The sequence below is a fragment of the Lissotriton helveticus genome, chromosome 5_1 (genome assembly GCF_964261635.1).
Source record: "Lissotriton helveticus chromosome 5_1, aLisHel1.1, whole genome shotgun sequence".
Classification (NCBI taxonomy): domain Eukaryota; kingdom Metazoa; phylum Chordata; class Amphibia; order Caudata; family Salamandridae; genus Lissotriton; species Lissotriton helveticus.
In genome coordinates, this window is record NC_136065.1 from 1,101,528,511 (window position 1) to 1,101,552,507 (window position 23,997).

At 45.4% G+C, this 23,997-nt stretch overlaps 1 protein-coding gene across 1 annotated transcript in view; it reads left to right on the plus strand.

Moving 5' to 3' along the window:
- Positions 1-23,997, plus strand: part of CFAP58 (cilia and flagella associated protein 58) — a 702,265-nt gene that overhangs the window by 461,139 nt on the left and 217,129 nt on the right. The window contains exon 14 of the mRNA XM_078641175.1: positions 4,009-4,120. Within this exon, the coding sequence (XP_078497301.1) occupies positions 4,009-4,120 (112 nt within the window). The remainder of the gene's footprint in view (positions 1-4,008; positions 4,121-23,997) is intronic.

Here is a 23,997-nt window from a genome sequence, read left to right on the forward strand (position 1 = left end):
GAGTGCAGAGTAGTGAGTGCAGAGTAGTGAGTGCAGAGTAGTGAGTGCAGAGTAGTGAGTGCAGAGTAGTGAGTGCAGAGAGTGCAGAGTAGTGAGTGCAGAGTGCAGAGTAGTGAGTGCAGAGTAGTGAGTGCAGAGTAGTGAGTGCAGAGAGTGCAGAGTAGTGAGTGCAGAGTGCAGAGTAGTGAGTGCAGAGTAGTGAGTGCAGAGTAGTGAGTGCAGAGTAGTGAGTGCAGAGTAGTGAGTGCAGAGTAGTGAGTGTGCAGAGTAGTGAGTGCAGAGTAGTGAGTGTGCAGAGTAGTGAGTAGTGAGTGCAGAGTAGTGAGTGCAGAGTAGAGTGCAGAGTGTAGTGAGTGCAGAGTAGTGAGTGCAAAGTAGTGAGTGCAGAGTGCAGAGTAGTGAGTGCAGGCAGAGTAGTGAGTGCAGAGTAGTGAGTGCAGAGTAGTGAGTGCAGAGTAGTGAGTGCAGAGTGCAGAGTAGTGAGTGCAGAGTGCAGAGTAGTGAGTGCAGAGTAGTGAGTGCAGAGTAGTGAGTGCAGAGTAGTGAGTGCAGGGTAGTGAGTGCAGAGTGCAGAGTAGTGAGTGCAGAGTGCAGAGTAGTGAGTGCAGAGTGCAGAGTAGTGAGTGCAGAGTAGTGAGTGCAGAGTAGTGAGTGCAGGGTAGTGAGTGCAGGGTAGTGAGTGCAGAGAGTGCAGAGTGCAGAGAGTGCAGAGTGCAGAGTAGTGAGTGCAGAGTAGTGAGTGCAGAGTGCAGAGTAGTGAGTGCAGAGTGCAGAGTAGTGAGTGCAGAGTGCAGAGAAGTCAGTGCAGAGTAGTGAGTGCAGAGAAGTGAGTGCAGAGTGCAGAGTAGTGAGTGCAGAGTGCAGAGTAGTGAGTGCAGAGTGCAGAGAAGTGAGTGCAGAGAAGTGAGTGCAGGGTAGTGAGTGCAGGGTAGTGAGTGCAGGGTAGTGAGTGCAGGGTAGTGAGTGCCGGGTAGTGAGTGCAGGGTAGTGAGTGCCGGGTAGTGTGTGCAGAGTAGTGAGTGCAGGGTAGTGAGTGCAGGGTAGTGAGTGCAGGGTAGTGAGTGCAGGGTAGTGAGCACAGGGTAGCGAGCACAGGGTAGCGAGCGCAGAGTAGCGAGCGCAGAGTAGCGAGCGCAGAGTGCAGAGTAGTGAGCGCAGAGTGCAGAGTAGTGAGCGCAGAGTGCAGAGTTGTGAGCGCAGAGTGCAGAGTTGTGAGCGCAGAGTTGTGAGTGCAGAGTTGTGAGTGCAGAGTTGTGAGTGCAGAATGCAGAGTTGTGAGTGCAGAGTAGTGAGTGCAGAATGCAGAGTGAGTGTGCAGAGTAGTGAGTGCAGAATGCAGAGTGAGTGTGCAGAGCAGTGAGTGTAGGTGCAGAGCGGTGTGTGCTGTTGAGTGCAGAGTGCTGTGTGCTGTTGAGTGCAGAGTGCTGTTGAGTGCAGAGTGCTGTGTATTGGCAATGTAAATGACAATGTCATTTGTTTATGATTTAAAGAAAAAAAAAGAAATGTCATGAGCAATGCCAATAGCTCTTTCTTTAATGATGCCGAGACCATTGCATTGTAAATGCTTGTTTTCAAATGCAGACAAAACCTTCCAAAGACTTCTCGAGATATATTTATTTCTGAATTCTTTCTTTAACTTCTAAAGCAATAAAGCAACGAGCATCATGAGAGCGCTGCAATAAAACATCAAAGTTGTCAACTCAGTAAGAAAGATGTTTAAAGCAAAAAATTCCTTTAAATTGCAATGCACAGAGAAGGGAAAATCTGCACTGCCCCTTTAAGTTGCCTGCCTTTAAGTTGCCTCACAAGATGGCAGCACGTGTGGGCACGAAGTGAACACCTATGAATGTTTTCAGTTTAATGTATGAAATGCCATTTAATGGATGGCTTCCTCAGCAAAGCTGTGCATCCATAACACCCATCTTTGAATGGGTTCTATTAAAATAAACCAAAATGCATTCAAAGATGGCGCTGTTGATGTGTGCAAATCCACGGCAGCCATCTTTGCATAGCATTTGTTAAAACATTACAAATATATTCTGGCTGCATTAGACGGCCATCTTTTAACAAATTTGGCAATGTATTAAAACGCATTCCATGATGGCCACGACGGATGCGCGTATTCGCATCATATTGGCGAAGTCAACAGGTTTCACGGCGAAGACCTTTAGGCTTTGACGATTTTTGTATTTCGTTTGGTCTTTCATACTCTTTTGATAGTTGAGAGCAGTTTGTAGCATGGATTACGGATACATTTGCTCACAGCTTGCAAAAAATGTAACTTAAGAAGGTGCGTTGGGCGTGGTTTGTTTGGAAATTCCTACAAGAGAAAAAATATAAAGAGCTATATTATGCCGTCTATAGAGGTATTTGAAAATTCAGTAGATGAGCATAGCACCAGCGTTTACATAGGCAAATTAAATGAAGCATCAAATTATGTATTTTTCAAATTTACCTTGAAAATAGCATTGCATGAACTTTCCTCCTCTTTCAAATTAGAAGATAACAGCAGTTGTATTAAAATCCAGGCGTTTGCGGCCCAGTGCGGCTTCAGTTATTATGAATGGATCAATTCTTGCTAACTCCAGCACAAGTCTGAGTTTTAATGAACTCACAAATCTTCGACGAAACAGAAAACCCCAATAACCATGTAATTGCTTGTAGAAGAAATAATTGGAATTTACAAAAATCAGCAAATGGAGTCTTTCCTTGCAAGAAAGAAGAGCTGTGCATTGTTTCCCAGCCTGACCGTGCTTTCCAAAGTGTTGTCTATAAGAGCTGAGTTAGCTAGTGGGAAGCATGCTGCTGTGCCTCTTCTAGCGGGGATAGACTGAGGTGCCTACAAAAGGAGGGGCTGCATAGAGCGCCTCAATGTCGGGGTACCACTCTCACTAAAACTGACAATCAAGCCAGCATTAGCTACGCAGACAGGTTTGGTTTTGTATGGAGCTCACCTCTTGCACCCAGAGACACAGAACATTCATGAGTATATTGACACACTCGTTAAGAGATGTGCAATGACGTCAGCATCATAGCTACCTACACCCATGCAAACACAACCCAATAATATACATATAATGTTGCATAAACCACTGCGCCTACTTATGCCATCCGCAAACATACTGCCACCACAGCATTGATGGATATAGGCAACACATAGAGGCAGAAACGCGCAAACGACACACATACCTACCCACACGGAATCACACACAACACAAAGACTGGCAGCACACAGGTATGCACACAATCCCAGACCGATTGGATGGACAGATAGAAGGACCAATGGACAGTTGTATAGACGAATGAGTAATGTATTGGTGCTGGGAAGATTCAGGCAGAATGTTCACTCAGTGTTGGAAAAGAAGTAGATTACTGTCTACTAAAAACTGCGTTTTCCAAATAAGAATGTGTGTAGGCGGCTTAGGACTTTTTTTTCTATACATCGCCACATACCACAGATGATGTTGTTCTGTGCCTTACATAGCGAGATTTACTGCTACCCACTTTAAAGTTACATAGTTTATCAACTTGGGAAGAATGAAAGAGCGAGTAAGCCCCACTGGGCTTCAAAGCCTCGACCTGCCAATCATCTCAGTGCCATGTTGCTCCTTTCTCGTCTCTTAAGAGCAAATTTCACAGCCCTTCGGCCAAGACAATTTAGGGATCTTGGGGGCATAGAAAACGAGACAATTCCATTATCTGGGCACAGTGCCATGAGCCACAGAACTGCTGGACTGATGCAGAAGGCTTCTAGGCACTTAATTACCCCATTCCTATATATATGATCTAAAATGAATGGCATTGCCCTCGTTGGTAGGTCGTCCTTTCGCCGAGGACGCGTTTCTTGACTTCCGCACAGATATTATTTTAAAAAACTAAACTGATCATTGACAGGTGTTTGATTCTCATCAGTATGTATTTATGCCGCGTGAGAGATGAAAAAAGCGTCTGCCGAGAGAGCTGGATGGGCGCCCAGATTTAACTCTCGCTTTGTCGTCTCATTTTAAGGCGCGAGGTTTACCACATGCAGCGAGAACTGATGAAGGAGAGGACCCGGTGCCGCGCGCTGGAGGAGGAGATGGAGAACCCCATGAACGTGCACAGGTGGAGAAAACTGGAGGTGAGGTGCTCTAATGTGCTGTTCTCGGGAGCTCTTAAGGCGCATGTTTGCACAGACCCAATGTGACGTCACGAAGCGTGCACCCTGCTATTGAAAGGGGAAGGGCAGTACAAATGTAAATTATAAAATAGTTGCATGCAGATTGCGGGCACCTGCCACTGAAAATAGTGCTCTGCATCAGAGGCTTGATATTTCAATATAAATTAGACATTTCTCTATTTTTTTTCAAAAAGTAGTCTTCAAATGTGTTGGCTAGGTTTCATTTTGAAGTTTTATTTTCTTATCAGTCTTTTGTTTATTTTTATTAAATTGGTATTTTTCCATTAGCTAATTTAATGTGGAGCACGTATTTCGTGTTACATCATATAGCATCCCTTATCACGCGTACAACTCAAAAAAGCAAAAAATGTACAAGAAGAGCAGGTATTCTTATTACATGTACATCACCCACTGATGATCCAAGAGTCTGTGTTGAGGCATACAGGTTCCTTGTGCATGACGTGGAGACTTTGCTCTGCTGTTCCAGAGCTTAATTTATTATTAATGGTTTCCAGAATCTTAAAGAGTCTGCATTGAATAAGTGACTTGCCAATGGTTCTTTTATCTTCTTTGGGGTCATTCTTGCTTCCTTGTGGTTTTGACTGTAAGTCCCAGCGCTGAGAACCGAGAGAGAGCAAAGGAGTAATCAAAGGGAGAGAGAGAATCAGAATCCTACCCAAGTGATCGCTTCACCGCAGCCTCCTTCCATTTCAAGATTATAATGCAGTAATCGATTCACCCCTTTGGCAAGTTTGGGGCATGCTGAGGCCGCTGAGCCAGTATCTGTGGTGGACCTGGGGTCTAGAGGGAAGCAAGATGGCTCTCTGATTGAACTGGTTCAAACCGTGATAGGATCTGTTGCGGACCTTAAACCCGAGGTGACTTGTTTAAAGGAGCAGATCAAGTTGCTAACTGACTCACAAAAAGCTACCAGGCTTCTATTCCATTATCCGAAAGCTGATGACGCCCCCATAGTGGGTAAGAATCATCTGCTCTCTGTCTCTCTAAATCGTCCATGCAGTCCTTTGAAGGTCAGACCACTGGTATACCCCTAGCTCCCAATAGTCTCAGCTCTTTTCAGAGGCGGAAGCAAAGGATGGTAGGCCCGAATATAATGGACACCCCCCATACTTATGCATCCCCAGTGATCCAACTTCCTGTGAGACGTGTCTTTGACTGTACAGGGCCTGGTTCTTTCCACACTAAGGGGTCCATTAGGATGACAGGCGGACTTTGCCCGCCCGTCATCCTATCGTAAATCGGGACCGCCCGCCATAAGGGCGGGGGTCCCGGGGGTGCCATTAGGATGTGCCCGCCACAGTGGCGGGCACATCCTGTATTTTCAGCATTGTGGCGGGCGGTGCTCTCTGCACCGTCCCGGCAGATATTTTGGTGCCTGAACAAGTTCAAGAGTTTGTGTATTTGGGGTTCTGCTTAACACACAGAATGAGCTGGACCTCAGACCTTAGTAAGAGTACATTGAAACTTCAGCAACAATCTGGTGCCATGTTCATAATGCACAAGAAAGCCCATGCATGATCCCTTGCTCCAGCAGTTCAGATTTATAACCTTAAAACGAAAAACTCAGTTATGTATGGAGCAGAACTCTGGGATACTGTGAGGGTCCATGATCTCTGTAAAATAGTAAACCGGTTTGTTAGGGGTCTTCTTAATCTCCTGCAGAGTATACCCCAACTCATGAATATGGGTATTTTTCTGGTTCCTCGTAGTGATATGCTCTGACCCATTATGTACTGGCATAGACTATGGATTACAGATGGATTGGAATCCTTTCGAGTATCGAATAAGGAGCTTCTAAAATCTCCGGGTTAGAAGAAGATCCCTTGTTTTTCCTACATCAAATCCATGCTGTATGAGATAGGCTTGCCCTCCATTTGGGACACCCTTGATACAGCTAAGTTAGTTCCTCGCTCTCTTGTCAAAGACCGTTTAAAGGAGCATTGTGTTTGAAAGAACTGAATTGTGTAAAGACTGGCAGCCTGGCAGGCTCGTTTTTAGATTTCAAGATCATCGCTGTATTTGAACTGATTTTTGCTACTCTTCCAGGATGGTACCCCACTGCAACTTTATCTAAAAAGGAGGTATGGTATTTTGACTGTGAACAGTTTTTGTGCTAAATGGGGTGTGAAATATTGTAGCCCTGGCAAGTGCCCTTCATGAAACTTAGCTGACAAAACTTTACATCACATTGCCTTTGTCTGCCCTGCTTATGGCCGTTCTCCTAAATAATGGTTAAAACCTGTCTGAAAGGGAGAGACAGAATCAGAGAAGAAAAGAGAAATTTTTCTCTACATGGACTCCTCTGGTCTCTTCTGGCGCAAGGCTGCAGGGAACAGGCCCTCTCTGCTTTTTGGTAGCTCTACCTTGGTCCATCTGTGTGGCTGTGCCGACAAGAACGAGACATGATCAATCTGCAAATATTAGGGGGCTACTGTTTATTTTTTAAAAACCAGTTAATGCACATATCTTGCAGTACAACGGAGATCGTAGTGGCAGATGGCTAATTTTGAAAGTATCTCTAGGGGGGACGATTATTTCCCTGGTGGGGTACTACGGTCCGAATCAGGACGATCCGTCATACTTAGAAATTATTCGTTCTCACCTTTTAGGTGTTTTGGACCCTGTAATTTGGGTAGGGGACTTCAACATTGTGTTAGACCCCCTCTTGGATAAATCACCTAATTCAAGAGCTAATGTACCCTCCAAGTCACGACAACTCCTCCTTACATCGATGGTGCAGCTTGGGTTAGCTGACATATGGAGAGATAGAGCGGGGGATCAACTAGGGGTCTCATTTATAAATTTAAAATACAAACACAAATCAAGAATAGATTATGTTCTGTTCAGTCATAACATCAAAGACTCAGTCCAAAATATTTGCTATTTCCCATCTCATCTCTCCGACCACTCTGCTATCTCTTTTAACTTGACTCTGACACAGCAGTGCCCTCACAGTTCCTGGTCTTTTGATCGCACTATTTTGCTAGATGAAGATGAAATTAGTTTCCTACAGGCCGAAACTAAGTTTTACCTCGACACAAATCTGTATTCGACTAAGACCTCTATAGTTTGGGATTCTTTGAAAGCTTTCTTGCGTGGCTCTATCACTAACAGAGCCTCTTATAGAAAAAAGACATACAGAGATGCCATCAGGGGCCTAGAAGATGAGATGAGCAGTATTGAGCAAAAAATAGGCACGGGAAGAGAAATCAGAGATGATCGAATGAGATTAGATTCTCTTAAGACCCAACTTGAAACCATACTGCAAGAAAGAATTGCGTGCAGATGGGAAGTGAGCAAAATCTCCCACTTCGAATATGGCGAGGCGGCTGGGAAACTTAAAATCTGACCAGATTTGAAACCATATTAAAAAAATCGTGGTAGAAGGTGAGATCTCCCCCTGTCTCTCTAATGTAAATATTGGTAAAGTATTTCGGGATTTCTTCCCAAAAATATATAAGGAAGATATTATTGAGGATAGCAAAAATAGGAAAATCTGGTTAGAAGGGGTCTCTCTTCCATAAATTTCAAATGACCAGATGTTAGGCTTAGAACTTGAGATCACAGAGTTGGAAGCAAGCAAAGCCATCTCCCAGTCTAAACGAGGAAAGGCGGCAGGTGCGGATGGGCTGCCAGGTGAGCTCTACCACATACTTAAGGAAGACATTGTTCCTATTTTGGTGACAATCTTCAATGATATCCTTATCAAAGGAGAGGATCCCCCTAACCCGTGGAGTGAGGCCACAGTAGTGTTGATTCTTAAGCCCGGGAAGGATCCAACTGACTGCGGATCCTATCGTCCTATTTCCCTCCTCAATAGCGACTATAAGATATTTGCTTCTATTTTGTCAAACAGGCTGGGGGGTGTTGTAGGGAACATCATTCACTCGGATCAAAAAGGCTTTATCAAGGGCCGTCAATTATCGGATTTAACGTACAATCTGGTTGGTGCTATAGATATGGCATCCACCTTCTCACTCCCGCTTGCTGTGTTTACCCTCGATGCAACAAAAGCTTTCGACAAGGTTAATTGGGCTTATCTTTCTGAGGTCATGGCAAAATTTAATTTGGGAGACAGATTCTGTCGAGCCATCAAACTCTTGTACAAGGCCCCGACCGCCAGATTATTGATGAACAGCTCTCTGTCTGATATATTTAACATCACAAGAAGTACAAGGCAGGGTTGCCCGTTTTCCCCTCTTCTTTTTAACCTTTACATCGAGCCTTTTGCTCAGGTCCTTAGGGAAGAGCTTAACATTGTTCCCTTTAAATTTGGAGGATGGGAAAAGCGGGTGGCATTATATGCCGATGATATCCTCATCATGACAGCTGACCCCGACTTAGCCTTTCCAACAGTGATTAATCGGGCGATTGAATTCGGCAAGTTCTCAGGATACGAAATAAACCCCAACAAGACTGAAATTATGACATGGAATATTCCTAGCACACAACTTAATGTAGGTTCCTCTTTGAGATATTTGGGGATAAGAATCACGCAAGAGGTAGGCAAGATCCCTAAACAGAACTTAGATCGGGTGTTCAGGGAGTGGCAAAAGCAGATGAAGTCTTGGGCTCTCCTCCCTTTGTCTATTCTAGGGAGGATTAATATAGTAAAAATGTCCATCTTGCCTAAGTTCACATTTCTCTTTAATACTATCCCTCTGGCTTTTGACACCAAGCAAATAGAGAAATGTCAAAGGGAATTAAATTCCTTCATCTGGAAATACAAAACAACAAGACTTGCGTGGAAGAAGCTTAGGCGGAGGAGGGAAAAAGGAGGCTTGGCTCTACCGGACCTACAATATTATGCCTGGGCCTTCCAGCTTTCGCATTCGCGAATGCTCCTAAAGGTACCTACTAACTCATCAGGCGGTGAATTGTTTCGGGCCATGTTGAAAGGACAAGGTTTTTTTGTTTAAATTTGGAGATTATAAATATTATTTTAAAAATAAGTTAAAAATTCTTTATTCATTAGCTAAAAGCTGGGCATCTATAAGAAAGAAGGTGGGGCTCAGCTATTACTCAAATTTTGCACCAATATGGGACTCCCCTGCTACACCCCTTTGTTTCCGGGAAAACTTGATTGTCCCGGTGAGGGACGCGGGTATCTATAACTGGGGTGATGTGCTGTGCGGGCAATATATTCTGCCCTGGGAAGATCTACGGGGATTAGTGGGCCCAGGTCTTTCCAGATTCAAATATATACAGATGAAGAGCTGGGCACAGGCACAATTTAGGAAAGATAATCTCCTGGGTAAGGATAGTAACATTGAGGAACTTCTTGTGTTCAGGCCCCAGGGTACAAAGGAGGTTGCACGTTGGTACTGGGCAATTGAGGAGGAGGTAGATGGCGACTTTAAATTGGCCGACAAATTATGGGGAGATGAGATAAGCTTACAGTGTAAGGATGCTTGAGTGGAGTCATTCAGTCTCTTGCATAAAATAGTAAAACCTGCTTGGCTGAAACGTAATCATCTTTTTACTGCACATAGGACATATTTTTTCCCTCTAAAACTTTCAAAATTTTTGTTTGGGAAAGTTTGTAATAAATGTGGCCTTCCCAAAGCATCGGATGTTCATATGTTCAAGGATTGTCCGCTAATCAGCTCCTTCTGGGCTGAGGTGAAGAAAACTCTGGACTCCATCTTGAAGACTTCACTGACTTTCAATCTTCCTTTAATTATCTTCGGTGTTGACGACAATGTCACAGGCCAAGCTAGATCTCTCCTCTTTTATGCAATTCTTATGTCTAGAAGAGAAATATGTAAATTCTGGGTGGATTGCGCTGCCCCGTCTCACTCAGGCTGGCTGGCTTCACTATACGCAGTGTCTAGGTTGGATTTAGCTAGATCTCGTAGTAGGAAAAAGTGTGCCTTCTGGGATCTCCTGATACATTGGTAGTAGGATTTCCGTTTTTTTTTTCCCCCGGGTCCTATGATTATGCCTTTCTTTAGCTCCATGGACCAGTTCCGTGGGTCTCCTCGCTTAAACAGTATGGTCCGCAGGTCATAAAACACCTTGATGGAGCAAAACCTTCTATCCTCTCTCTGTGGATGTTCCTTCCGCCGCTTATTCCATCGTATCTTGGTCCGGTCTTAACATCCAGATAAAAACCCCAGAAATTGCTTGTGATAGATACGCATGGTGGCTGGCGCTTCCCAAAGAGAGCCAAGGCAAATGAGGACAGAAAAAAAAAAAAGAACGAGACATGAAGTATGTTACCAGTCACACACCAGTGTACTCTGATTTCTGATGGATACATCTGTCAGTGGATTCCTCACCTTGTGAATATCCCCTTGCGTCAGCAACATTCGGGAATTCTTTTTGTAGCTTCGCGCCGACATGGACGACGTCACAGTAGCACGGCATCGCGCGCGGCTCCGCTGACATCACCGACTCCATAATAGGCCCACATCGGCGTGATGACATCAGTTCCCTTTTTTCCGCATCGTCAACGCTAACGGTTTTCGAGGGATCCTCTGTAGCTGTTTAGTAACTTTGTTACTGTCTGTTTCTACTGGTGTCTTCTTGCTTCTTTGTCACCTGTCGAGATGTCCTCGAAGAAGACCGGATTCAAGACGTGCGGAGAATGCGGGAAGATGATGTTGATCAAGGACCCGCATAAGGATTGCATGTGGTGCCTGAGTTCGGATCATGATGTTCAAGGCTGCTCTTCCTGTAAGAAGATGAACCCAAAGGCTCTTTGTGAAAGAGCGGCTAAACTTCTGGTAGCCAAGTTTAAAGGTAAAAAGGAGAAGAAGTATTCGAGGCCGCGTTTGAGGCGGTCGAAGACGAGGTCGAGGTCTCGTACGGCGTCGCCTTCAAAGTCATCGTCGGGGCATGCTTCTAGATCAACAAAGAAGAAGCACAAGAAGAGAAGGCATGAGTCTCGACATCACTCAGGCAAGAATTTGGATTTGAGACCGAAGTCGCCAAGTAGGAGACGTCGTAAAGAGCTATCTCCTTCTCCAGTTGTGGATCCGGTTGGTGAGGTTTCACCTGTGGAGTCGCCGGAGCATTCGCCGGCTCCGGCGTCGAATCCCTCTCCGGCGCCGTCTCTGGTTCGAGAGGAAGAAGAGGCTCCCTTACCAGAGGGTTCGACGACTCCGGCTCATCAACCCGAAGAAGAGGAGACAAATCCGGTACCTCCTCGAGGGCAACCTGTGGGTCCATACCCACCCTTTCCGGGCCCAGGTCAAGACCCTACACAGTTTTTGAACGCGATGTATGGTGTCTATTTGAGAGCTATGTACCCCTCTGGTGTACCTGCGGGTCCCATGGGTCCAATGGCATACAACCTGGGAGTTCCCCAGTCTTATGCTCCAGCTCCCTTTATGCCATTTATGCCGGTGTCTACTCCACCTTGGCATTTCTCTGCGCCGCCGAGGTCTTCGACACCGATACCTTTGTCGCCGGCACCAGCCCGACCTCGTGAGCATCGACCTATGCATCCGGATCCGATCTCGACGCTGGCTCCGGCTCCGTCAGAGTCAATCGCGGATCCGCCGCACCGCCCTTGAAGGAGAGGTCGAGCCGTGATGCTCAGCGTCTTCTTGAAGAACAAAGGTATAGAGAGGCTGAGATTGAAGAAGGTGAGCTGCAGGATGATTATTTTGATGACCTGAGGGAGGCTAGCGGATTGGAACTTTCGCCAGACTGGGAGTTATCCTCTGTCTCGGATGTCCCTTCAAAGGATAATGCTCCGTACAATATGGTCATTAAAAAGGCAGAAAAACTTTTGAATTTAAGTCTGCCTACTGCTGAGTTCAAGTCTAATTTGTTGACTGAAGTCCTCCATTCCCCGACTTCTGTTGTGGAACCTATGCTTCCTTTCAATGAGGCTTTGACGGAACCTATTTTGGAAGTATGGAATAGGCCACTTACGGCTCCTGCTGTTGCAAAAGGTGTTGCAAGGAGGTACAGAGTGGCGTCTGGTGACCCAGACTTTTTATCATCGCATCCTTTTCCAGAGAGCTTGGTAATACAGGCAGCCTGTTCAAAGAAATCTGTGTGGGCTTTCCCTCAGGTGCCTGGGGACAAAGAGTCAAAGAAGCAGGACCAAACTGCTAAGAAAGTCTTTTCATCGGCGAGTATAGCTCTTAAGTCTACGAATGGCACATGTCTCTTGGGGAGGTATATACATGCCTTGATGGACTCTAAGACAATTGGCCCCAAAGATGCCAGAAGAGGACAGAAAATGTTTTAATGAAGTGTTAACTGACACTCAAGCTGCTGTCATACGAAGTGGACTGGACACTGCTGAGTCGGTAGCGAGAGTTATGGGGACTTCAATTGCTACGAGAAGAGCAGCCTGGTTAAAATCATCTGAATTCTCTGTGGATGTCCAAGCTGCATTGTTAGATCTGCCCTTTGATGGCTCAGGCCTTTTTGGGAAAAAGGCTGATGCAGCTTTGGAGAGGTTTAAGGACAGCAGGGCTACAGCCAGATCTTTGGGTCTTCAGTCCAGAGGAACTGTGAACAAAAGATATGGGGGTTTTGGAAGGTCCTCCTTTCGTCCCTATAGAAAGTCTCAACAGCAGCAGCAACAACAACAACAACAAAATCCACTGTATAAGTCATACAGGGGTAGGCAAAAAGCTTGTCCTCGAGGACGTCAGGTCTCCTCCTCCTTCTCCTCTTCCTCATCCCAACCCCCTCCAACATCAGCAAAGCAGCCCTAGATCCGCCATTCCGGATCATGTGGGTCCTGTAGGGGGTCGGCTTACCTATTTTCTACGGGATTGGGAATCGGTCACTTCGGACCTTTGGGTTCTCAATCTCGTGGAGAATGGGTATGCACTTCCCTTTCGGGGATTCCCTCCAAATTACCCTCCTTGTCAAGGGTTTTGCTCAGAGGACCACCTGCTACTTCTGCAGGAGGAAGTCCTGGCATTGTTAATGAAAGGTGCGATAGAGGTTGTTCCGGAGCAGGAAAGGGGTCAGGGATGCTACTCCCGGTATTTCCTGATTTCCAAGAAGGATGGCAGACTTCGTCCAATCCTGGATCTCAGGATCTTGCACTTGTATCTGAAACAGGAAAAGTTCAAGATGCTCACCCTTGCACAGGTTCTCAAGCGCTGCTGGAAGAAGACTGGATGGTGTCGATCGACTTGCAGAATGCGTATTTTCACATCCCAATCCTGAAGTCGCACAGGAAGTATCTCCGTTTTACGGTGGGTTCACAACACTACCAGTTTGCGGTCCTTTCGTTTGGTCTTACTACTGCGCCTCGAGTCTTCACCAAGGTGATAGCTGTGGTGGCTGCACATCTCAGAAGGTCAGGGATTCCAGTATTCCCTTATCTGGACGATTGGCTGATCAAGGCGGAATCTCCAGAGAAAGTGCTCCATCATCTGCAAGTCACAACTCAGTTGTTGTACAGGTTGGGTTTTTCGATAAATGTACCCAAATCTCACCTGGTGCCCTCCCAGCGCAACCTTTTCATAGGTGCGATACTTGACACAACTGTATGTCGAGCATTCCCTCCTCCTCAAAGGATTCTCGACATATAGGAAATGATTCCTTTATTTTACAGTGGAGCGATCGTTCCAGTCCTGAAGGTCCTCTGTCTGCTCGGTCTGATGGCTTCCTGCATTCTGCTGGTCAACCATGCACGCTGGCACATGAGGGCACTCCAGTGGTGCCTCCGCAGGCAGTGGTATCAGCACAACGGAGATCTCAGGGAGTCAGTGATGATCTCCAGAGAAGCTGCGGCGGATCTTTCTTGGTGGAGCGTGGAGGGCAATCTGTCTCAAGGAAAGCCCTTCATCCAGAGGTAGTTCGTCACGTCTTTTGGACGTGGGGAACTCCTCAGGTGGACCTGTTCGCCACTCACGAGAACGCTCACTGCCCGTTATTCTGCAGCCTCCAGTATCCGATGCAGGGAGCGTTGGGGGATGCGTTTCAGTTGAGTTGGGACTCACGACTCCATTACGCATTCCCTCCCATACCCTTGATTCCTCGGGTTCTGAGGAAGATTCGCCAAGACCGGGCCCAAGTTATATTGATCATCCCGGATTGGCCAAGAAGGGTGTGGTACACAGATCTTCTCCACCTCTCCTCTTGCCCGCCGCTCCGTCTCCCTGTCAGGGCAGATCTCCTCTCTCAGATGGAGGGGCAGGTTCTACACCCCCACCTCCAGACCTTACACCTTCATGCCTGAAGATTGAACGGGGCAACCTGAATTCTTTTTCTCTCCCACATGATGTGGACGTCATCTTATCGGCCAGGCGTGACTCCACCAAGTCTATCTATTGTTATAGGTGGTCTAAATTTGTTTCTTGGTGTGGAGAGAAGTCCATCGATCCTTTGAGGACTCGTTTATCTGACATTCTTCAGTTTGCGCTTTCTTTGGCTCAGCAAGGGTTTGCTGTAGCTACAGTCAAAGGTTATCTGTCGGCATTATCGGCATTTCTCTGTTTGCCAGATCAGCCGTCTTTATTTAAGTCTCTTGTTGTTTTGAGGTTTTTAAAAGGCCTTACAAATACATTTCCTCCTACTCCCTTTATTGTGCCTCAATGGGACTTGAATCTTGTGCTCACTTTCTTGATGAGTTCACCTTTTGAACCTTTGCACAAGTGTCCCTTGAGACTGTTATCTTTTAAGACGGTCTTCCTGATTGTAATTACCTCGGCAAGGAGGGTAAGTGAGCTTCAAGCTCTTAGTTCAAAGCCCCCTTTCTTGACCATTCATGCTGAACGAATGGTTCTCAGGACCAGGGCTGCTTTTCTACCTAAGGTGGTAACTCCCTTCCATCTGGGGCAGTCCATTACCCTTCCTACCTTCTATCTTCCCCCTCACCCTTCCAAGGAGGAGGAGAGACTTCACCGCTTGGACCCGAAAAGGGCGGTGAGCTTTTACCTGGACAGAACCAGAGAGTTCAGAGTGGATGACCAGCTCTTTGTTGGTTTTGTTGGAGCCAGAAGAGGCAAGGCGGTGCACAAGCGCACGCTGTCGAGATGGATTGTCTTGTGTATCAAGATATGCTACTCTCTGGCGGGTAAGGAACCTCCTGAAGGTTTAAGAGCTCATTCCACTAGAACGAGGTCTGCTACATCTGCTTTGTCTAGGGGTGTACCTGTAGAGGACATTTGTAGAGCTGCGACTTGGGCTTTCCTCCACACTTTCGTGAAGCATTACTGCTTGGATTCTGAAGTGAGGAGGGACGGCCCCTTTGCGCGTTCTGTCCTCCAGGATTTTCTGGTTTAGGAGAGTTGACACCCTCCTCCAGGAGAGTGGACTGCTGTGGGACTCTATTCACAAGGTGAGGAATCCACTGGCAGATGTATCCATCAGAAGAACAAGTTACTTTACCTTCAGTAACGCTTTTTCTGGTGGATACAGTATCTGCCTGTGGATTCCCCACTGGCCCACCCGCCTCCCCATTGTCCACTCTTCTATACCTAAGTTATTGGCAATGTTTTAATGCATATGTGTTGCTTTCAAAAGTAGTGTGTTATTCTACTTGATTAGCTTCATTGTCTTCACACTATGTGTGTTATCTTGACTATTGTGTACTGTGTATACTGTGTATATATCTACTGTGATCGGTCCGTCCGTGTGCCTCTAAGGCACGGAAAAAAGGGCGGAACTGATGTCATCACGCCGACGTGGGCCTATTATGGAGTCGGTGACGTCAGCGGAGGCGCGCGCGATGCCGTGCTACTGTGACGTCGTCCACGTCGGCGCAAAGCTACAAAAAGAATTTCTGAATGTTGCTGACGCAAGGGGATTTCACAAGGTGAGGAATCCACAGGCAGATACTGTATCCACCAGAAAAAGCGTTACCGAAGGTAAGTAACTTGTTCTTCTCTGCATGGAAAGACAGCAAGACAGCTTTACCTCTTGCTGTCATTGTTCCTGAATGGTTGGCTTTCTAGCGCAGGCCCAGTTATCTTGGTCAACGTGGCAGCCAACATCCTCCCTGCGCCATGCTTTTAGTCCCTTCTGTGCCATAAATAGGACAGGCTAAAAAAATGGCATCCTGTTAATTGAGACTTTAAAAAAAATGAAAATCAGCTTGGATAGTAGCTATAACATTGGTCAGGTGTATAAACTAGCTTTAATGCTTTGCAATTGAAACATTCCCCACATTTCTCAAGGGCATCGTGATTCTAGGTACTCACACAGCCTTGGTGCTGTTGGAGTTCCACATGAATCAAGACATTGTTCTTTCAGTTCTCTCTCTGTTTCTCACGCCTCCTTGATGGAAGAGACTCTCCTTAACTTGGCGGTACAGCTTTCACTGCGCCTTACACTTGTTCAGAGTAAAGACTTTCAGTCCTCAGGCCGCCTGTGGGCCAGTGATGCTGGCCTAGCCACTGATAAGGACAACATACCTGGATAACATCTCGCACCACCTGCTGCTACACTTTTCATCGATCCAAACGTCGAGGCACACTCTTTGAGGGTTAAAGCAGCATTAATGGATCCTCTGACATGTGCTTGTCATCAAATGCACTTGAGGTTTTCTTTGGGAGTCAATCAAAGTTTAGCTAGGAAGGTCTGCACGTCTTGTTTGCTGAAGCAGGAAAGTTTCCAAGAACCAAAACTGGTACAAAGACAATGTTCGTTTGGAGAAAAGAGCAGTGTTCATATTTTGATCTTGTACTGTATTAATAGTTAGCTTTCTGTAATCTAGTCTAATGTGCTGTTACTGAAGAGTGACCTCATCATATTCTGACACATTAAGCTTCCGGCACTTTAAATCCCACATGATACTTCCATCTGAATTTCAGCTGTCATGGGGGTAAGAAGTCTGCCTGCCTTTGTTTTGTTTTCCCTTTTCATTTCATAAAGCTTTATTCGGAACGTTAAAAAACATGTCCATAAAAGCACATAGACTTACAGATACAAGCATTACTTTAAAAAGAAAAGAAAAACACATGATACATATATTATCCAGGGGGGGATGGAATAAATATTTAAAAAAGCTTAAAAACACATACTTTTCCTTGCGCTAATTGATTTAAGCAAAAATGTAGCAGTAAAAAAGCAAATGTCCTGGTTGTGCAAATTAAAAAGCAGTTTCATAGAGTCCGTGATTGTTCTCACTCCAAATCTTTTCAGCATTGGCTTTAAATAAAGTTTCCGTAATTCACTATACAATTTGCAAGGTAAAAGAAAGTGCTTAGTGCTCTGTTCCGTTTCATTATCACAAGCACAGGGTCCCATGGGACGCAATTTAATATCTGGGCACGCACAAGATAATGTACTGTTCCCATCCTCATTCTGGTTAGTACAAACTGATGCAAAACTCTGGTTACCTGTGACAAGTACGGATGAAATCCAATAAAATCATTCATGCTATTGTACAGTATACATGTGGATAATTTAGAATCCTCAAGACAATGCCTTTCATTGCAATGATTCAAGAAAGTAATTTTCATATTTAATTTGGAGATATCGGAGGTACTGTAAGGATCATTGATCACATTAAGTCCATAGATCTTTAGGAAGCATTCAATAATGTATCTAATCCACGGGATTTTAAGATGCTGGTCCAAAGAAAGGCAATCCTCAATAATAGCTCTATTCAATGAGGTGCCATTTCTCAACCAAATAGAGCGCCACAATAATAGTGGTCTCAATAAGATCATGTCATTTAAAGGTTGAGACCCTGTTTCCTTGTGAACCAAGGAGTTGGAGGTAGATTTGGGTAAACACAGGAGCCTTTTCAGGAAGTTATTCTCTTCTACCTGAAGGCTCCCTGCTGGTGACACACCCCATACACCTGCCCCATAAAGGGCTACAGAAAGACATCTAGATTGATAGATTTTTAACATGTCTTTGATGCGTCTACTCCCCAGCTTCTTGGCAAATACAAAAACCCCATTAGCGCTCCTGATCATCTTTGTTTTAACAGATTTATGTTCGATATCCCATCGACCATTATTCGAAAAATTAACTCCCAGGTAGCAGAAGTTTTCAACTTTTTGGACCGGTTCACCATCAATAAAATAATGAGATTTATTTTTCAGTTTAGCTCGTCCAAGCCCGCACTCCATCACATATGTTTTGGATTTATTAATCACCAGTTTCCTATCTTTGATGAACTGCACAAAACTGTCCATCAAACGTTGAAGACCTAAGGGGGTCCTAGACAGTAACACGGCGTCATCCGCATAGAGTAACACGGGTATGTTAAGATTGTTAACTCTAGGGGTATCCGCCGTGACTGTCTGCAGGACAGAATCCATCTCATTTATGAAGAGGGTAAAAAGCAGGGGTGCTAGAACACACCCCTGTCTAATTCCCCTCCCGATCCGGAACTTAGTCGTGCACTCCCCATTAGGTCCATATCGGACACTGGTACTAAGCTTTTCGTATAGGCGGGCTAGGAAATAAATAATACCTTTGGGAGCCCCCATTTCTATCAGTTTGGCCCATAGTATAGCGTGGTCTACCATATCAAAAGCGCTGCTTAGGTCAGCAAAACATAAGTAAAGCGACCCTTGTTTGGCCTGGGTATATTTCTCTACCAAAAGCTCTAAATTCAGACACTGCTCAATGGTGCCACGCCCTTTTCTGAACCCATACTGACAATTAGTTAAAATCTCATTTGTTTCTGCCCATTCCTCTAATCTTATTAAGAGGACCCGACTCATAATTTTGACAGATGAGTCCAGTAGAGATATTGGTCGATAATTCTTGGCATCTGCCCGGTCACCTTTTTTATAAATAGGAACAATTATTGATTCCTCCCAAGTAGACGGTATTTTACAACAAATAGCTGCATTGAAGATTTTCGCCAACAATGGACCCCAAATCTCCGGTGCAGTCTTATACACGTCTATGGGTACTCCATCGGGACCCTGGGCCTTACCTCCCTTACTGGCTCTAATACTGACCATAACCTCATCAATGGTGATGATTAAGGCTGTAATAGGCCAGCCTTCTTCATTGGGGACAGGTCTATTACTCGTATCAAAAATAATAGAAAAATGTTGGATCCAAGATTCCATACTCACGTTAGATGTGAGTTCTGGAACCTTTTCATCTTTTAGGAATTGGCTATTTACTGTAGACCAAAACAGAGTGCAATTCTTCAATTCTGCTGCTTGGTTCAAATTGTCCCATGCTTCTTGCTGTAATTCGGTTTTTCTACGTTTAAGGATCAAATTATAGTCCTGCCTAAGATTAATCACCATGCTCCTATCTCTTGGTTTAACTGCCAAGGCGTTTTTAAGATTCCTTCGGGCAATAGTGCACGCATGATCAAACCACCCCCTTTTATATCTATCATTGTGACCAACCTTTTTGGTAAACCTCTTATTGATGGTTGAATTAATTCTATCAAAGTGGTCAATACTGTCGACCGAGGTGTCATCCTGTTCTAAAATTGCCGTAATATCTATTAGACAACTTGTAATGATGGCCTCAGATGTTATATCCGCTTTGTCTCCCTTCCACCTCAGCCTATGGCCATTCCGCCTATGAAGTACAATATTAACAATACTACCTTGTTCACATATAGGGACACGGTTCCATATTATTACATCAGTAGTTAAACAGTTATGATCACTTAGCATAACATCAACCACCTTGATCACAGAGCATAACGGGGTAAGGGTTGAGGACATGCATATAAAATCAATAATAGTGTTAGCGCCCCTTCCTTTAAAAGTCGGTATATTCTCGCCCTCATCATTTTTGGCATTATCCATAATTTCCATATCATGGTCTATCAAGAAGTTATTCAGGGTTTCTCCATAGGAGTGATGGGGAAAGTGGACTTCAGCATCCCCCAGACGATTATACACCCCACATAACTTCTGTGATGATAATGGGCATACTGAGACATTAAAATCCCCCACAAAAATAAATTCAAAAACACCATTAAAATTGTTGACACAATTGGTCAATGCCCTATCTAGTTCATTAATAACAACATGTCTAGTGCCATCAAATATGTTATTGTAGAAATTAATTAAAAGTATATTTCTACCCGCTTCTTGAGCTAGCCATAAAATTTGTGAATGGTCCCCCACTTTAACATATTTTTTCACCAGAATAGGCAACTTTACTGAAATCAACATCAGCAACCCTCCTTTAGCTCTACCGTGGGTTGAGGCCGAGGCAGGAAGTTCATAGGATACAAAGCCATCAATGCCCTTAAAGTTTTTACACCAGGTTTCCTGAAGGCAAATGATGTCAAATAAATTCACAAAATCTATCCATCCCAACATATCCTCCTTGGCCACTAGGCCTGCAATATTCCAACTGGCAATGTGGCAAGTTACTCTATCACTCTCATGGCTAATAATAAGCGGTTCATCACTGGGTATGGACATGTTATCCTCTAGATTAAAAAGCTCTATGTTATGCATTGTATTTGAGACATCTCCCCCTACTAATGTACACTCTACAATCACGTTATCATCTGGTTCATTCACGTGGGTAGCTACTGTTCCGCAATTATTACTAGGTACATCACCCCGGGAGGGGTCAGTCTCATGTCAATCATTCTGATCCAGAAAGCTCAACGACTGATACCTGTTCTGAATAGGGACTTGGTAGACCATCCCATTGACAGGCGGAGGGATGATACCATAGTTGGTAAGAGGATTGGGGGAGTAAGCTACAAATTTGTTTCCCAAATTGTTCCCACCTATCGCAGAACTCATCGCATGCATCAGCGGGGTAAATGTGCCATCATGGAAACCAGGACGGGGATTAGGCAACACAGGTCTATTTACAAATGGTGGACAGGTGAAGTTACTTGTTATTCCCTCCCCGCAATCAACAGAGGGTGGCCTGCTAAGATGGTTATAAAAGTAGCCCAGAGGTCTAGCAACTACATCTGTCTCTGACTGCGTGAGTGAGGCTGCTCTAAGGGGAACAGTCGCAACGTGTTGCGGATGTTTAAAATTAATAATCACGCAGTCCCCCCCACATGTTTTTCTTGTATTACCAATCCAATTGACTCTTCTGATCGAAACAATTTGGTCAGAGTAGCCAACTGGAAAACCACAGTGGCGGTTTAACCAGGAAATTGTTTTATTCTTCAAAGATTCCGCTGACTCCTGGGTAATAGGGACCTGGGTTAAAATCGGAACATTAGTAAGTACCACTACATAAGGTACACATTCAGGTGGAAGGTCAACTGGGCGCCTACATATCCGCATGGGTACACCATTCGTTCCCCTTGTTGCAGCGGGCAGAGATAAACCAGCTGATACCGGAGCTGCACTTACACTATTTGGGGCCGGTATAAGTCTAACATCATTCAATAAAATACCCGACCCTGAGCTTGAGCTTGAGCTTGTCGACACCACGCTTAATTGCTGTAAAGGTCTGCCTGCCTCCTGAGCTATTATATGGCTAGGTATAGGTGGCTCATTGGGCTGTTGTTTCCTAGTATTAGAGGACGGGGCACTATTAGTAGGTCGTAATTGTGGTAGCGCCCTGTTAGTAGTAGTAGTAGATACAGTGGTTGCACACGCCGGCATTTTGAAATTAGATATAGTTTTTTCCAATTTGCCGGCATGCTGATCCACCGCGGCCCTTAATCTTACTACTTCTGCCTGCAGATCATCGATTTTAGTTAACAGGGGGTCTACTACCCTATTAAATTTATCGTAAATACTGCTCAGTAACAGGTCAATTTGGTCAGGCATAATAGAAACAAAATTATCATTTGCTAATGCCCCCATTTCATCGGCACTCTCCTTATGTAAGGCATCTTTCCTATTCTTTCTGTTAGAGTTATTTCCCCGCTTAGGTGCCATTTTCTTACAGGCACGCATATATTTAGTAGCCCTAACAGATGGTTGTGGTGTACCTTCGGAATTCTCACTTGGATCATTTTCCACCCTGATTGAATTATCTAATGCCGTGGTTAAATCAACATCAATATTATCATGCTCCGCTAATGCAACAGTCTCGCTGACAATGTCAGTATCTGCAATAACTGCATTATTTACATCTGTAGATGGAATCGATGAAAGGTCTGGAACAATACTTTTCCCCAATGATTTCCTTCTGTCACAATTAATTCTAGACACTACTTTCAACAAATAGTTATCGGGTAAAGTAGTTTGGACAGACATTTTAGGGTTGGTCAGGTGCCTCAAATGAATGTTATTCAATAAAAACAAAGTTTCACATGTGGTAATCACCTACGGGTTCTCAACGGTCAAGCCAAGGGGGATGGCCCGGCCCGTCCTAGTACGTCCCCGGACGGCCACAGACGGCCCGCCCTCTGCCCGGGCTCAGCCCGGCGACGCCCGCGCGCGTCCGCGATGCGAAGAGAGCCTCTGCCTTTTACAGCGCCTCCGGGCGCGTGATGACAGGAAGCAGGTGGGCTGGACTCGTGAAGCCTGCTGGGAGCTGCAGTTCCACCTCGCAGCGTCAGGGACCCAGCGGCTCCGACGGTGACAGCAGCGCCAACTGCGGTGGCCCCCCGGCGTCAGGTAAGAGTTTTCTGAAATGCCCCCGCTCTCCAGTGAGAGCCTCCGCCTTTTACAGCGCCTCCGGGCGCGTGATGACAGGAAGCAGGTGGGCTGGACTCGTGAAGCCTGCTGGGAGCTGCAGTTCCACCTCGCAGCGTCAGGGACCCAGCGGCTCCGACGGTGACAGCAGCGCCAACTGCGGTGGCCCCCCGGCGTCAGGTAAGAGTTTTCTGAAATGTTTTGTTTTCCCTTTTATTTTAAAGGCAGAGCAGTGGTGAGGGATTTCAGAGGTTCCCATGCTCAGACTGGACCCTGCACTGCAGCTCTTGTCCCGGGGAAGACAGACAGACGATTATAAAGTTGTCTATTTAGAGGCCAATGGCCAATTCAGGGCATTGCTTTGCTTCGGGTAAAAACAGTGTGTTTTATTGGAAATCATACAATATCTTAATATGATCAGATTGATCTGAGCTGCCACAAGAGGGACCTTAAGAATACTTATATTTATTTATCCAGAAGTTTACATGTATTGACCCAGAGGGCTTCTCTGTATTCACATGTGCTGGTAGTGCCTAGCATACAGGGAGACGAAGCACACAGCCGGACTAGCCTTTAGGGCATAAAGGATTTGGTAATGTTATGCTATGAAATCGTGTGAGAATTTGTAGAGCGCATTATCACCTGTGACAGTATACTGGTACTGAGCAGATGCGCAACTAAGCCTGCTACAGGGAGTTTAACATAGAGGCAGGTGTTCAGCTTATTGCGGAATCCAGAAGAAATGAGGTAGCCCTGATGTGTAGTTGGAGATCATTCCAGGTTTTTAAAGTGGTGTAGGAGATGGCCCACCTTTCGGGTCTGTTTCTGTGAATACTTGGGATGTGTGTGAGAAGGGATCCAGCAGAGTGGAGGTGTCTGAAGGGTTTGTGGAAAGAGTTGCACCTGTTCAGGTAGGCAAGAATGTGTGTGTAGGTCTTTGAAGGTGTGAGTGATGAATCTGAACTGTACGCATTTGTGTACCAAGAGTCTGTGGTGCTCACTAAGGTGTGGTGTGTTGTGAGACCTATGTGGTAGGTTGAGGGAGAGTCCGGCTGCTGAGTTCTGGATGGACTGTAATCTTCTGGTGAGTTGTTTGCTGCTTCCAGCGTAGATGGTGTTAACATAGTCCAGCTAGCTGTGACAAGGTCCTGCCTATATGGCGGTCTTTTGGGTGTTGCTAGGGAACTATTAGAGATTTTCCTCTGCATCTCCAGAGTATGGAAGCAGGATGATGTGACCACATTAACTTGTGCAGTCATGTTCTGTTTCTGTCAATGATGAGTCAAAAGTACTTGGAATGGGTGCTGGGGGTGAGAAAGGGAAAGGGAGTGAAGGGCCAAGGTTGGCCAGCCACCACTCTTATCCAAGAGGGAGCATATGAGTTGC